Source organism: Zootoca vivipara, chromosome 1, assembly GCF_963506605.1.
Source record: "Zootoca vivipara chromosome 1, rZooViv1.1, whole genome shotgun sequence".
Lineage (NCBI taxonomy): Eukaryota > Metazoa > Chordata > Lepidosauria > Squamata > Lacertidae > Zootoca > Zootoca vivipara.
In genome coordinates, this window is record NC_083276.1 from 72650962 (window position 1) to 72666558 (window position 15597).

The following is a 15597-nucleotide window of genomic DNA, read 5'->3' on the forward strand; positions in this document are numbered from 1 at the left end:
CCCCAGCGATTAGAAGAGACTCAGGCATCCTGCAGGCTAACACACGCTCCCCCCCCAAAGCCCTTAACTCAGCAGCCTAATTTAGGGGTGTGTGTGAATGCGCAGATCTCCTTGCTGATCTACTGCAAGGCACGCAAGATACCTATCAGCAGATCCTGCCCCACTGCCAACGGATGGAACAGGAAACCCCCTCGAAAGCTTTAATGGGAGCAGGGGAGCAAGAACAGAAGGCAAGTCCAACACGTCAGCAGATAGGAAACGAAATGCTCTCTAAGGCTAAGGGAAAGAGACCCGGGGGAGGGAAAGGCAGGGAGGATCTGCTTTGGCAGCCGCCAGTACCAGGCGCCTCCCGGCCCCGAGGGTGGGCTGAGGATCAATCCGCTTCCGCCGGGAGGCCGCGCGGGAAGGGGGGGGGGCGGCGGCGGCGGGTTGTGTGTGAAGGGCTGAGCGAGCGAGTGGGCGGCAGGAAGAAGCGGCCAAGTCATCCCGGGTCGGTCGCCTCGCGAGGGCGGAGGTGCGCCGGCAGGGCGGGGCCTGGGGCGGCCCCAAAGCCATAAAGAGCTCAGCCAGTTCTTCGCCCGCGAGAGCGCACAGCAAACCAAGCAGCAAGCAACAGCGTTGCGGAGCCGGAGGCCAGCGTCCCCGTCGGAAGGAGGGCAAGCAAGGCGAGCGGGCGGGCGGGCGAGCGTGGCCTTGGCGCTGGTCCCTCGAGGCGATCTCGGTGCGGGCAGCAGCGGCAGCATGAAGGGCCCGGCAGCCGCGTCGCCGTCGGACGTGATCCGCGAGGGCGAGCTGGAGAAGCGCAGCGACAGCCTCTTCCAGCTGTGGAAGAAGAAGGCGGTGGTGCTGAGCAAGGACAGCCTGAGCCTCTTCTCGCCCGAGGCCGGCAAGGCCCGAGGCGGCGGCGGGAAGGAGCTGCGCTTCGGCTCCATCCAGAAGGTGGACTGCGTGGAGCGGACGGGCAAGTACGTGTACTTCACCATCGTCACGACGGACCGCAAGGAGATCGACTTTCGGTGCCCGGGCGAGAGCTGCTGGAACGCTTCCATCACCATGGCGCTCATCGACTTCCAGAACAAGCGCGCCATCGAGGACTTCAAGAGCCGCCAAGAGGCCGCCGAGCACGCGGCCGCCGCCACTCGGGACAGGCGCCTCGCGCGCGCGCCCTGAGCCGGACACGCGCGCCCCCGAGCGAGAGAGCGACCTAAGGTGAGCGAGCGCTGGCTGCCGTCTTAGTCTCGTTTGCCCCCTGACTTCGCCCCCAACCTGCCTCCCCATCTTCACTCATTGATCCTCCGAGTTGATTAATCTAAATCAAAACTCTAAGACCTGTTCCGTTTGATACGGCCTGCTGGATCACAACCACTCCGTCGATTACCAGCGCAACTTTGGGAAAGTTGTATGCAATTCAGTGGCCTTCCCCTTCTTACCCCATACAGGATTTATGGTTGGTTGAGAAGGTGATTCGGAGGAATCTATTGCTCTAACCTCCCATGTGAGCAGCAGAGCTTGGTTCCAGATGATGATTTTGCAGATTATTGACTAACAGTAGGTTAGCTTTAGTGAACAGTAACACACCACAGTGGTACCTTGGTTTAAGAACAGCTTAGTTTATGAACAACTTGGATTAAGAATTCTGCAAACCCAGAAGTAGGTGTTTTAGTTTGTGAACTTTGCCTTGGAAGCAGAACTTGTTCGCTTCCTGTTGAGTGTGTTGAGCCAGTGTGGTGTAGTAGTTAAGAGCAGTGGACTCTCAATCTGGTGAACTGGGTTCGATTCCCTGCTCCTCCACGTGCAGCTGCTGGGTGACCTTGGGCTAGTCACACTTTCACATGGTCTTAATATCCTTAAGAGGGTCTCTTCTCCAGTCTTCAGAGAGTAGCTGAAAGTGGGGAGGCAGAAAAGGGTCCTCCGTTGCTTCCACTCTGCAGCCAGTTAAGAGTGGTGGACTCATAATCTGGGGAACCGGGTTCGCGTCTCCGCTCCTCCACATGCAGCTGCTGGGTGACCTTGGGCTAGTCACACTTATCTGAAGTCTCTCAGCCCCACTCACCTCAGAGTGTTTGTTGTGGGGGAGGAGGGGAAAGGAGATTGTTAGCTGCTTTGAAACTCCTTCGGGTAGTGATAAAGCGGGATGTCAAATCCAAACTCTTCTTCTTCCATAAATTGAGTCCCCCCGCTGCTATGGGAAAGCACACCTTGGTTTAAGAACGCTTTGGTTTAAGAACGGACTTTCATCCGCTTTCAAGTAAAAGGAGAAAAAAGTTAGGATTAGGGTGTTGGGAGAGAGCAGCTGTTCAAACTTTTAGGAATTCCTGGGATTAGGAACACTGTACCCCTTTTAGTCCAACATAAATTGGAGGATACCATGTTCCTTGTCCCTGGTTTAGATAGTTTGGTTATTACAAGTCATCTGGGTGATAATAGATATTTGCAGGAGAGTTGGGATGTTGTGAGTTTTGCACTAAGAACTCATTGCAGAGAGTCTGTGCAGTAGAGTTTGGGGGGTGTCTATTTGTGTATTACTCAAATTATTATTTGACCCAAAATAACTTAACAGGAGGCAATAATTTGTATAGGAGTAGCTATGTTTAGTCTGTTGCAGGAAAACCAGCAGAGAGTCTTGTGGCAGCTTAGAGAGTAACATGTTTATTATAGCAAAGCTAATATGCCATAATATAACTTTTGCCAGCCTGGTACTGTCCCGGTGTTGAACTACAACTCCTTTTAGCCCCAGCTAGCACAGCTTTGCATGCAAAAGACCCTTAGATTCAGTTCCCAGCATCTCCCATTGGAATGGGGGAGAACTCTCTGCCTGAATCCTAGAGAGCTGTTGCCACGCAGTGTAGTGGTCTGACTCTTGTCTAAGGCAGCTTCTTATCTTCTCTGTATACATGGTAGTAGGATGCCTTGACCTCAGTAGGTTCCTGAGGCTGTAATCCTAACTACACTTTCTTGGGAATAAGCCCCATGGAATTCAGTAGGACTGCCTTCTGAAGAGACCGTATTTAGGATTGTGCTGTAAGTAAACAGTCAGAACTACTAAAGTCTAGCCTATGCTGGCAAAGCCCCAGAAAAGGATGACATTAGATGCTTCTTTATAGGATCTTTCTGTATTCCTGAGGTTTTTGCTATTAATTTATTATTATTATTATTATTATTATTATTATTATTATTATTATTATTGCTACTAGGTAGCTTGTCCTGCTGCATCACTAATAATTTGCTTTTCTCTTGTTTTCAGCAGACTGTACCTCTGGATGACAAAGAAGATCAGTTGTTTTAGACTGAACCGGGACATTAGGACACCAATGAAGGAAAGCAAAGGAGAATGCTAGGAGTGCCCAGCTTCTTCCTTCCCGGGTCCGATGAGGTGGCTGAGCAAAGAGGCTAGGCTGTTCTATGAGAGGCATTTGCAAACCAAAGACTTTTTTAAAGAATCAAAAAAGACTCATAAGGCAAAGCATGGCTGTGTGAACAGGATGCCTAGCTTTGCAAAAAATGCTATTGTTTTTTCTATTTATGAAATGCAAAGAATATTCAGCACCTGCTGATGCAAAACCAGTTTAAATTATTTGTAATATCTATATTTGTATTTATTTTGATAAAATATCCTTAAGCACATGTTTGTCTTAAAATTGCTTCCGGCATTTGAATATGTCCATTCCAAATTAAATGCTTTTTTTATTACTGTATATCTGAGGTGAAGTGTTTTATTTATCAGCAGATGTGGAAATGAGGCTCTCTGCTTGCAACCGTTACCTGACAATGGGATATGACTAAGGAAAGCCCTTGTATTAACAGAATTGCAAATGTGTGTTTAGGAGTCAAAATCTGCAGATATAAAGAGTGGGGGCTCAGCCTTGCCAGGGATAAGATAGGAATGCATGTAGAGTAGCCCCATTTGCCTGTCTTAAAAGAGAGCAGCCCAACTGAGTCAGACCAGCGGTCAGTTCACTGCATGCTTTCTCAGGCTGTAGTTTAGGATCATAAAAAGAAATCAAAAGGTTATCCAGACCAAGGCTTTACTGCAAGAAAAACCCTTTTGCTCTCATCCACAAAATACACCAGCCTACCTGGTTCACACTATAGCATGCAGAGAATCAGTGTGGTGCCTTAAGGTGGCTGCAGTTTAAGATCTTCTGATGACATAGCTCAGCAAAGCAACATAATGTGGTGGAAGGCAGTACCTTTTCACTGCTATGGAGAACTAGCTTTCTCAGCCCCATCTGAGCAATTTCCCTTTTCAGCCATCCATCAAGTTCTACACCAAAAGCATAGACAAGGGTAGAGCGCAGCAATGGAGGGGCACCTTGAGCTTGGAGGGCAGAGGCTATTTTCCTGTGTCATTTGCTAGACACTAGGATTGGATGCGGGTGGCGCTGTGGGTTAAACCACAGAGCCTAGGGCTTGCCGATCAGAAGGTCGGTTCGAATCCCCGCAACTGAGCTCCCGTTGCTCAGTCCCTGCTCCTGCCAACCTAGCCGTTCGAAAGCACGTCAAAGTGCAAGTAGATAAATAGGTACTGCTACAGCGGGAAAGTAAACGGCGTTTCCGTGAGCTGGTCTGGTTCGCCAGGAGCGGCTTTGTCATGCTGGCCACATGACCTGGAAGCTGTACTCCGGCTCCCTCGGCAATAACACGAGGTGAGTGCCGCAACCCCAGAGTCGGTCATGACTGGACCTAATGGTCAGGGGTCCCGTTACCTTTACCTAGGATAAAACAGTATGCTCACCAAGCATTTTTGGCAGGGCCCTGATGCATTTTTGGCAGGGCCCTGCTGCAAAGTGTTTCAGACCAGTTCCTGCATGACACCGGCACTGTTGCTGGGAGGAAGAATTTGAAACAGACATCAGAACAGCCACAGATCAGGGCTGTGGGGAGCAATTGTTTCAATGCCAGGTGTTGAAGGAGCACTACATGTTTATTTAGCCATGCTAAATGCCACTTTTTGTACCTTGTGGAACATGTTCCACTGTTTCAGCTCACCACAAACTACATTGACACTGCCTTAGTGTCATGCTAAAAGGATTACTGAAGATATGGGATGCAAATATCTTTGAACATTTACTTACCAGAAGTTTGAAACCTGCCTTCCCCAACCTGGTGCCCTCCTGATGTTTTGGACTACAAGCCCAATGCCTGCACACACAAGCGGAGTCCAAAACGTGGCATTGAAGGCACTTTCGGCTATGCAGAGCAGTTTAACCACTTTACAGCTGTGTAGCTTGCCAGCTTGGTAAGTGTGAGGTTAACTGAGGCGGCTGCATGACACCTCTGCTGACTTGAGGGAAGTCATGCTCTGTTTGAGAGGATATAGCTTTTCAAGTATTGCTGTCTGCTTGTCAGATTTGTAGGCTCAGAAAGGGGTGACTGCCAACTGGAATAGGTCTCTGCCCAGAAGCAGACTCTTCCATCTCTGACGCTCCTCCTGTCTACTTGTTCCAAATGATACAGCCATGCACTCTGGTAAGGAGTGACAATGCCACAGGGCAGAATCAAGGCAACTAATAGAACCTAGCATTTATATAGACCATGTGAGTGTTCAAAGTGCCATGAATGCACAATTTTTTAATCCTTAAAGACAATCTCATAAAGTAGCTCAGTATTCTCTTCATATTATAATGGGTGGGGATTAATCCAAGAGTGACTGGCTTATTTAGCTACAGGGGTGCAACAATAAAACTGCTAGTACAGTTGCAAAGCTAAGTAGGGTTTGGCTCAAATTGGATGTTGAGATTCCTTCATTACAGGGGGCTGGACCTGATGATTCTCAGGAGTCCCTTCCAACTCTACAATTATAGGATTCGGCAGTGAGCTTCTGGCAGGGATGAGATGTGGACAAGGGGCTTCTTAGAGACAAAATTGACATGACACATGTAACTTGAAATTGGTTTTCTTTTTAAAGGCAGCTACATTTCTGTTTTCCCTACCTTGTATTCCAAACTAGGCCTCTTTTTTTAACAATAGAAATTCTGCTGAGGCTCTGGCAGAAATACATGTTGCTATCTAAAGAAAGAACATTCCATCTGCAGAGCCTTCAGAGATCCCCAGTGTGATTTCAATCAAAGGTGCGGAATGCTTTGATAGAGCTTTTAGGCTTTGATAACAGTTCCAACTGTTAATGCCTTGTCGTGGCGAAGGGGCTTGAATAACTGTCAATGCCTTGTCAATGCCTTGTGCCCTGTCAATGCCTTGTCGTGGCGAAGGGGCTTGAATAACTCAGAGAAGCTATGAGCTATGCCATGCAGGGCCACCCAAGATGGACAGGTCATAGTGGAGAGTTTTGACTAAACGTGATCCACCTGGAGAAGGAACTGGCAAGCCACTCCAGTATCCCTGCCAAGAAAACTCCATGGACAAAGACAACAGGCATATAAAAGTTATGACGCTGGAAGATGAGCCCCTCAGGTCGGAAGGCGTCCAACATGCTACTGAGGAAGAGCGGAGGACAAGTACAAGTAGATTCAGAGCTGATGAAGCGGCTGGACCAAAGCCGAAAGGACGCTCAGTTGCGGATATGCCTGGAAGCGAAAGGAAAGTCCGATGCTGTAAAGAAAAATATTGCATAGGAACCTGGAATGTAAGAACCATGAGTGGAGGTAAGCTGGATGTGGTCAAAAATGAGATGACAAGAATAAATATCGACATCCTGGGCATCAGTGAACTAAAATGGAAGGGAATGGGCGAATTCAGTTCGGGTGACTATCATATCTACTACTGTGGGCAAGAATCCTGTAGCAGAAATGGAGTGGCCCTCATAGTCAACAAAAGAGTGGCAAAAGCTGTAATGGGATGCAATCTCAAAAATGACAGAATGATCTCGATACGAATCCAAGGCAGACCTTTTAACATCACAGTAATCCAAGTTTATGCACCAACTACTGGTGCTGAAGAAAGTGAAATTGACCAATTCTATGAAGACCTACAACAACTTCTAGAAATGACACCAAAGAAGGATGTTCTTCTCATTACAGGGGATTGGAATGCTAAAGTAGGGAATCAAGAGATAAAAGGAACAACTGGCAAGTTTGGCCTTGGAGTTCAAAATGAAGCAGGGCAAAGGCTAATAGAGTTCTGTCAAGAGAACAAGCTGGTCATCACAAACACTCTCTTCCAACAACACAAGAGACGACTCTACACATGGATATCACCAAATGGGCAGCATCGAAATCAGATTGATTATATTCTCTGCAGCCAAAGATGGAGAAGCTCTATACAGTCAGCAAAAACAAGACCTGGAGCTGACTGTAACTCAGATCATCAGCTTCTTATAGCAAAATTCCAGCTTAAACTGAAGAAAGTAGGAAAAACCACTGGGCCAGTAAGATACAATCTGAATCAAATCCCTTATGAATACACAGTGGAAGTGAGGAACAGGTTTAAGGATTTAGATTTGGTGGACAGAGTGCCTGAAGAACTATGGATGGAGGCTCGTAACATCATACAGGAGGCAGCAACGAAAACCATCCCAAGGAAAAGGAAATGCAAGAAAGCAAAATGGCTGTCCAACGAGGCCTTACAAATAGCGGAGGAGAGGAGGCAAGCAAAATGCAAGGGAGATAGGGAAAGATACAGGAAACTGAATGCAGATTTCCAAAAAACAGCAAGGAGAGACAAGAGGGTCTTCTTAAATGAGCAATGCAAAGAAATAGAGGAAAACAATAGAATGGGGAAAACCAGAGATCTGTTCAAGAAAATTGGAGATATGAAAGGAACATTTCGTACAAAGATTACCATAATCAAGGACAAAAGTGGTAAGGACCTAACAGAAGCAGAAGACATCAAGAAGAGGTGGCAAGAATACACAGAGGAATTATACCAGAAAGATATGGAGGTCTCATACACCCCAGGTAGTGTGGTTGCTGACCTTGAGCCAGACATCTTGGAGAGTGAAGTCAAATGGGCCTTAGAAAGCATTGCTAATAACAAGGCCAGTGGAAGTGATGATATTCCAGCTGAACTATTTAAAATTTTAAAAGATGATGCTGTTAAGGTGCTACACCCAATATGCCAGCAAGTTTGGAAAACTCAGCAATGGCCAGAGGATTGGAAAAGATCAGTCTACATCCCAATTCCAAAGAAGGGCAGTGCCAAAGAATGCTCTAACTACCGCACAATTGCGCTCATTTCACACGCTAGCAAGGTTATGCTTAAAATTCTACAAGGCAGGCTTAGGCAGTATGTGGACCGAGAACTCCCAGAAGTGCAAGCTGGATTTCGAAAGGGCAGAGGAACCAGAGACCAAATAGCAAACATGCGCTGGATTATGGAGAAAGCTAGAGAGTTCCAGAAAAACGTCTACTTCTGCTTCATTGACTATGCAAAAGCCTTTGACTGTGTCGACCACAGCAAACTATGGCAAGTTCTTAAAGAAATGGGAGTGCCTGATCACCTCATCTGTCTCCTGAGAAATCTCTATGTGGGACAAGAAGCTACAGTTAGAACTGGATATGGAACAACTGATTGGTTCAAAATTGGGAAAGGAGTACGACAAGGTTGTATATTGTCTCCCTGCTTATTTAACTTATATGCAGAATTCATCATGCGAAAGGCTGGACTAGATGAATCCCAAGCCGGAATTAAGATTGCCGGAAGAAATATCAACAACCTCAGATATGCAGATGACACAACCTTGATGGCAGAAAGCGAGGAGGAATTAAAGAACCTTTTAATGAGGGTGAAAGAGGAGAGCGCAAAATATGGTCTGAAGCTCAACATCAAAAAAACCAAGATCATGGCCACTGGTCCCATCACCTCCTGGCAAATAGAAGGGGAAGAAATGGAGGCAGTGAGAGATTTTACTTTCTTGGGCTCCTTGATCACTGCAGATGGTGACAGCAGTCACGAAATTAAAAGACGCCTGCTTCTTGGGAGAAAAGCAATGACAAACCTAGACAGCATCTTAAAAAGCAGAGACATCACTTTGCCGACAAAGGTCCGTATAGTTAAAGCTATGGTTTTCCCAGTAGCGATGTATGGAAGTGAGAGCTGGACCATAAAGAAGGCTGATCGTCGAAGAATTGACGCTTTTGAATTATGGTGCTGGAGGAGACTCTTGAGAGTCCCATGGACTGCTAGAAGATCAAACCTATCCATTCTTAAGGAAATCAGCCCTGAGTGCTCCCTGGAAGGACAGATCGTGAAGCTGAGGCTCCAATACTTTGGCCACCTCATGAGAAGAGAAGAATCCTTGGAAAAGACCCTGATGTTGGGAAAGATTGAGGGCACTAGGAGAAGGGGACGACAGAGGACAAGATGGTTGGACAGTGTTCTCGAAACTACGAACATGAGTTTGACCAAACTGCGGGAGGCAGTGCAAGACAGGAGTGCCTGGCGTGCTATGGTCCATGGGGTCACGAAGAGTCGGACACGACTAAACGACTAAACAACAACAACAACAGTTCCAACATCAACAGTTACCCAACCATATCTACAGTACATTGCAGTGCATCAAGGGATCTGGTTTAAATTAGTTTATTTCCTGTCAGATAGAGTTACAGCACATCTTGTCATCAGCACACCATCTAAGGAATTCATTACTGTACTTTCCCTTCATTGTGGGGGATCTTCTTCCTCAAGATGTAGAAAAACAGAGGTATATTAACCAGCAGCTGTAAATAACCAAAGGATGAGACCCCAAATCGTCTGTATAGAAATCCTCCTATAGTTGGGCCTATTGTCCTTGTCAGTGGTTGAACTGATGAACTAATTCCCAGCATGGCACCTAGGGAAGAAAATGTAAAGAAAATTAATTCTGCAGATCAAAATTAATGTCAGCATCTACTGCAACACCAATGTATTAGACCCGTATGTCTTCAGCATTTCTGCAATCAGGGATTTCCTATGCCAGTCCTAAACATAGTAAAGTGGCAGACCATAAACCTGATTTCACACAATTCACACAACTCTGCAATTGAAATAAGCCTAAGGAACGAAGAGAAGTCCATTTCCAAACATGGAACTTGGTACCTCACCAGCATTACAAGGGATGGGTGGGATGAAGCACTAGTAAATCCCACTGGCCCAGTTTGCATGTCACATGAAGCTAAACCATGGCCAGGGGCACCAACTGCAGGATGCACAGAGGGTGCATGATGTCATGCATATGATGTCATGTGACACCACACCCCTTCAATGTGAGGGGCAAGTCAGCACCCCAACCATGGCTTAGCATAAATGTGTGAGTGTGCCAGTTCCCAAGGAGATTGTGACCATTTTGCTCCTCTCTGCATGTTTCATTGGCAGACTGTGCTGAGCTAAGCCATGGTTTGGCTAAACACGTCATCTGAGCTGTGGCTTGTGGTTTAGTTCACTCCGGGCTAACCATGCGCTGCAACCAAAGTCTGTTCTTGGTTTACAGCTTGCGGTTAATCTGGAGAGTGCAACACCACCAAATTGGGACAAGGCACTAAGTCAAACCAATGCTTAGGTCAGCAGTAAAATGAGGAGCGAAGTAGCCACTATCACCTTCCCAGGAGATCACGCTATGCCACAGTTTGGTTTAGCATGATGCGCAAAAGCAGGCCACCAGTATCAATAGGAAATGTAAGCATATGTTTAGTTAATTGCATGATGAAATTCCCTTTTCTACACAGCTGCTAAAGGAGCCCTGCCCTCTTTTTGGACCTGGTCACCCTACCATGGGTGCTAACAAGTGACCTTAGCTTGGAACTTTGCTGACCTATTCCCTAACACCCAAACAGCTTGTTCTGGATGCTGAAGTGAAGGGCGGAGTGGCTCCTGGCCCAAAGAGAAACCCAGAAGACTGTAGACTGATGGAGGCAGCTGGCATTGCAGCAGGGAGCAGAAAGGGTAGGGCAGGAGAAACAGCAACCCGAAAAGAGTCGACTCCATAGATGGCTGACACGCCAACAGAATCTGACCGAGTGGATGGCTGGAGAAGAGGCCGTTTGAGCCAGCATTGAGCTTCACCTAACTGGAGCACACTGCATGGTGATTGGCACAGGGTGGCCAGGTGATAAAAAAGGGCAAGGCTGCTGCACCTTGACTGGTTGTGCAGAAGAGGGGATTTTAGCATGTGTAGCCTACATGACAAGGTGCAGTTTGCATGGCAACCAAAGGTGCAGAAATTCTATCTTTTCCCCCACACTGGCCCATAGCTGTCAAGCTCTCCCTTTTTTTAAAGGGAAATTCCCTTATGCTGAATAGGCTTCCTTGTGAGAAAAGGGAAAACTTGACAGCTATGCACTGGCCACCCAAGGCATGCATGCTCCTCCTGAAAGAGGACCTTGATTTATGTTCCTTAAGGTGTCTAGCAATTCTCCTCACCGGAAAAACCTCAGTTTGTTTAACAAGAAAAGCCATGAATGAAATAATTGCAACTGGTGAAGAAGCTGTCAAAAAGATTGAGGTTGTTGTTGGTTTTTTTTTTAATATATATATATATATATATTTTAAAGCCACAAATAAAAACATTTCAACTGGCAATGTATGATTGTAAAGCAGGGAGGTGTCTTTAAATGAATCGATGGGTGGGTCAGGTAACGTGCAGTTCCACCCACAGCCAGAAATGGGTGTTGAAGCACTTTTAATAGCTGCGCTGCTTTGGGAGTTGCCCACACTGCATTAATTGCCAGAAACGGCCTTAATAAGAGCAGTCGAAAGACTTTGCAAAATTTTCTCCAGTGATGCATGCTGTCCCTAATGTCCCTCTTTGGGGTCCCCCCCCCGCACCTCACAGCATTAGCAACTTATTTTCCTCAGCTGAAAGCATATGGTTTTCTGACTGGGAAATGCAAGCTGTAGTCTTAAACTCATGATTGCTACACGCTTCAGTACAGACCCAAAACATCCCTTGTTAAATATAGCACAGATGCTAGACATGTCTCTGCCGGTAACCCAGCCCTGATCTTCTACGTGCTCATATTATTCTAGTACACACATCTACTTGAATGGAAATACAAAACCACCACCCCTTATATGCAGCTCCCTCTCCCCCTCTCCTCTCTCTCTCATATTCTCTGGGCCCCAGTACCCTGTTCCCCATGCATTTTGCTCCTAGGCTATATTACCAGTATTTTGCTGCTCCCAAGCAGACCCTGGCAAATTCTTCTGAACTGTGACCTAATAATCTATGCAAATTAGGTTTGGGATTAGGCCACTGAGGGAGCATTCATATGTGACTGAGGCTACCCCTCTGGGCTCAGGAAGCAAGCAGAGCAGGCTCCATTTCCCTTATAACAGCTCTTTTGAGAAGATCTCTGAACCCGTGCCAGCTGCTGCCTTTTTTAAACCTTCCCTCTCAACTTCTTCATTTTAAAAGCATAGGATTGCTTCCAGGGTTGACGATATCCACAGCTTACGCTGATCTAGCAACCACAAACGCCACTTTAGTTGTGTTTTAACGACACAAAGAGCTGGTGTGGCGGATTCAAATCCCCACTCAGCCATGAGGCTCACTGGGCGATCTTGGGCCAGTCACTGCATCTTAGCCCAACAGGGTTGTTGTGAGAATAAGGTGGTGAGGGGGGCAGAGCATGGAACATGCCCATTTATAGGTGGGCTATAAATGCAATAGTAAACAAAGGAATAATAAACCAATCATGTGATTCACAGGAAGTGTTCTCAGAATAATCATGCAGAGTGCATGTGGCATAAGGCTGGAGACATTTCACATTGGCACCAACATGCCACATTGGATACAATGCTGTTGTATCCTTACAACAAACCTGTGAGGTTAGGATGGGCTGAGGGAGATGATTGGCTCAACACCGTCCAGTGAACTTTAGGAATAAGTGGGAATTTGAACTTGGCTCTTCCCAATCCGAGTCTGAACACAGGCTGTAAGTGACTTGAGAGGGCCTTTGCTTGCCATTGCACATACACATTCCTTTGACCCTGCTACAATCCGGGATCAAACAAGTCTGCCATGATTTTCATAGAATCATAGCATTGTAGAGTTGGAAGCGACCATGAGACTCATCTGGTCCAACTGCCTGCAATGCAGGAATCTTTTGTGGGGCTCAAACCCACGACCCTGAGGTTAAGAGTCTCACGCTTTACCAACTGAGCTATTGCAGAAGTCTGTGTAAAAACCTGGAAAACCTCCACTCCCCACCCCCCACCCCCCCGAGCTGAAAGTTAGGTGATTGGCAGGCCATGAGCAGTAATCCCATTTTCAAACCACCTTCAACTCTCTGGAAAAACAACAACACTATGGCTTGTCTTCTGCTTAGGTAAAGTGATTGTTCCAAGGAGACACTGTGAAGCACCAGGATACAGCTTGCATATCGCCATCATGGAATTCTTCAGAAGAGAGAAGAATTACAAGAACTCCCATTCACCACTTGCAGTGGCCCTCAAGCAAGTGCCTTGAGAGTGCATGGGTGCCACCGCCAGGCTCCATTTTTGCAGAGTGACAGTGCATGAGCATGGATGCCACTCTAGGTGGGGTTGCTGGAATCAGACATACTGCAGGGGTGGACACACAAATAGCCCTGTTATGGAGGCACCAGTTCACAAACATTGCACCTATACATGAGTGCTGCTAGGCTGTAAGCCAAGAGGTGGGTCCCAAGGCGCAGGTGCGATAGGAGGCCACATGACACCTAGGTCCTACCTCCAAGCAGAGAGACACTGCACAGGTCTTTCCCAAGGACATCAATCCCAGGAAGCCCTGCAAGATTCTGTCTCTTTCTTCTGCAACCGGCTCATTAAGTCAATATGGGTCACCAGCTTCCTTGCAGGCATCCTTGCAGCTTCCAGCCCTACTGATCCTAACTAGCCTTCACCGGCTTGGCAAATAAACAAATCCCACTGAAGGCTACCCTTTGTTCCCCCCCCCCCAAAAAATATTGCATGTGAGATGTGCAGAGACTTTGGAACTGGGCATTCTTCCTGCTGGGCTCTCTGGCAGAGCACAAGACACACATTTGGCAGTGCACAGCATTTTCAGACAAGTGAACCGGAATCAAGCACTGCATCCAGCTGGTTTCATCAAGAAAGAGGAAGGAGGAAATCTATCCGGCGCAGGAGCCGGTCTTACCAGTATCAGAAGCAGGGACGGACTTGGTCAGGATGATGTCTGAAATGACGGCTATAGTACCGAAGGAGAATATCATGGGGGGCACAATGAGGCAATAATGGAAAATGTTGGTCATCAGGGCCTGGGAGATGGGACAAAGCAGGAAAGCCTGTTAGAATGCCAGCTTTAGAATACAACAAAAACAGCAAGGTGTGTGGGGTGTGTGTGTGAATCAGTATCCAGCATGACATGGATAAAGAAAAAACATTGCAAGACCTGAATGTGACATGGCCCACAGAGCCCAAACTTGCCAATACACCAGTCTACACCAGTCATGTTTGTCTGACAAAAAGTGACCGGTTCTTAAAAAAAAAAAAGAGCTGAAAGTCAGTTGATCAAAGGATGGAACCTTATTGAATAAAAGACAGTCACTGGGTTCCTTCGATCTGAAACAGGCAGCTACTGACTTGAATCTGTAGTTTAGTAGCCTTTTTTTTGTTAAGTAGCTTATTGTTAGGTTTTAATAAAAGGAACCTACGCGTTCTGATTAGTGCCAGTGTCACAACCAGACTCAGCCAGTGTCTGGAGGCATTTGGATTTCAGAAAGGAGAGAGGCCACCTGACTTTTAAAAAACTACTTGTCACAAGTTCACTTAATGAGGCAGCAAAGAACTTCCTTTATCTCCCATTTTAAGCTGTGGCAAGTCATATGGTGATTTCCTACAGAGAAACCTTTGGCAGACACTGCAATGCAATTTGAAAGGAGAGAGGAACTTCCATCCGTATCTTTAAGTATTGGAGGGCAGTGGGAAAGTAGTGGTGTGCATGTGTGAACACAGAGCGAGTGGCCGGCTTCACTTTGGGCAGGGGCGGAGCAAGCGGGGGGCGGGGGGCAGTACGCCCCGGGCACCGCCCTGGAGGGGGTGTCGCTCGGGGCCGTGCCCCGCCCCGCGATCAGCGCCTCCAAAGCCACGCGCCTTGCTTCAGCTACAAACTCCAGGTAAAAAGCCCGCTCAGTGTGGCGGGTGCACCGCGCTGAGCAGGCTTTTTACCTGGAGTTATGTAGCTGGAGGCGCGCGGCTTTGGAGGCGCAGGGGGCGCCGATACACTGCCACACATGCGTCGTTACATAGTGATGCATGCGTCGTTCCGTAGCGACACCGCGCCCACCCGGGTGCATGGCAATTTGCCGCTCTGGATGTCGCGGCGCCTCGCTACGCCCCTGACATTGGGTACTCTCTCTCATGGATGCAGGCTGCAGATGTCAGCAGGAATGACCACCTACTCAGCAATGGTATCTTTGCAAAGCAATGGTATCCTGCAACACCCACCTGCCAGCTCCCCCCATCACCTCCCCGTGCTTAAAGATACTGGCATGAAGTTCTCTCCCTTCTCAATCACCACTTAGTGGCTGCTAAAGGTTTCATCTAGTGAACCACCTCAAGAGCTATGGCTGTTTTAAAGATTCTTCTATGATGTGATGTGCAGCTGCAGTGCAATTTCCCCAAATGGTATACACATCACACACAAAAACACCCTCCAAAAGCGGGTTCCCAAGGCTTCAATTGGTTTTTAAACAATGTTGTGGGGAAGAAATATGCCAGCCATGT

At 47.3% G+C, this 15597-nt stretch overlaps 2 protein-coding genes across 4 annotated transcripts in view; one reads left to right on the plus strand and one right to left on the minus strand.

Moving 5' to 3' along the window:
* Positions 1-505: 505 nt before the first annotated feature.
* On the plus strand, positions 506-3695 carry LOC118087865 (pleckstrin homology-like domain family A member 2). Of its 2 annotated transcripts, none has more exons than XM_035120928.2 (2): positions 506-1209; positions 3245-3695. In XM_035120928.2, exon 1 carries the CDS (start codon positions 742-744, stop codon positions 1168-1170), a length of 429 nt encoding a protein of 142 aa, XP_034976819.2. In that variant the 5' UTR covers positions 506-741; the 3' UTR covers positions 1171-1209; positions 3245-3695. The 2 variants fall into 2 exon arrangements, with proteins under 2 accessions (XP_034976819.2, XP_034976811.2); XM_035120920.2 differs by having other exon boundaries at positions 3248-3695.
* Positions 3696-9382: 5687 nt separating this feature from the next.
* SLC22A18 (solute carrier family 22 member 18) overlaps positions 9383-15597 on the minus strand; it is a 92532-nt gene continuing 86317 nt past the window's right edge. Inside the window, exons 10-11 of one of the 2 annotated variants that reach the window (XM_060276191.1) lie at positions 14009-14129; positions 9383-9727 (exon numbers count right to left, since the gene is read on the minus strand). In XM_060276191.1, coding sequence (XP_060132174.1) covers positions 9540-9727; positions 14009-14129 — 309 coding nt within the window. In that variant the 3' untranslated portion in view covers positions 9383-9539. The remainder of the gene's footprint in view (positions 9728-14008; positions 14130-15597) is intronic. The other variant, XM_035120941.2, reaches the window with a different exon arrangement.

Excerpts from the sequence above, each read along its gene's own strand:
- LOC118087865 (XM_035120928.2), top strand. The coding sequence starts at position 742 with ATGAAGGGCCCGGCAGCCGCGTCGCCGTCGGACGTGATCCGCGAGGGC.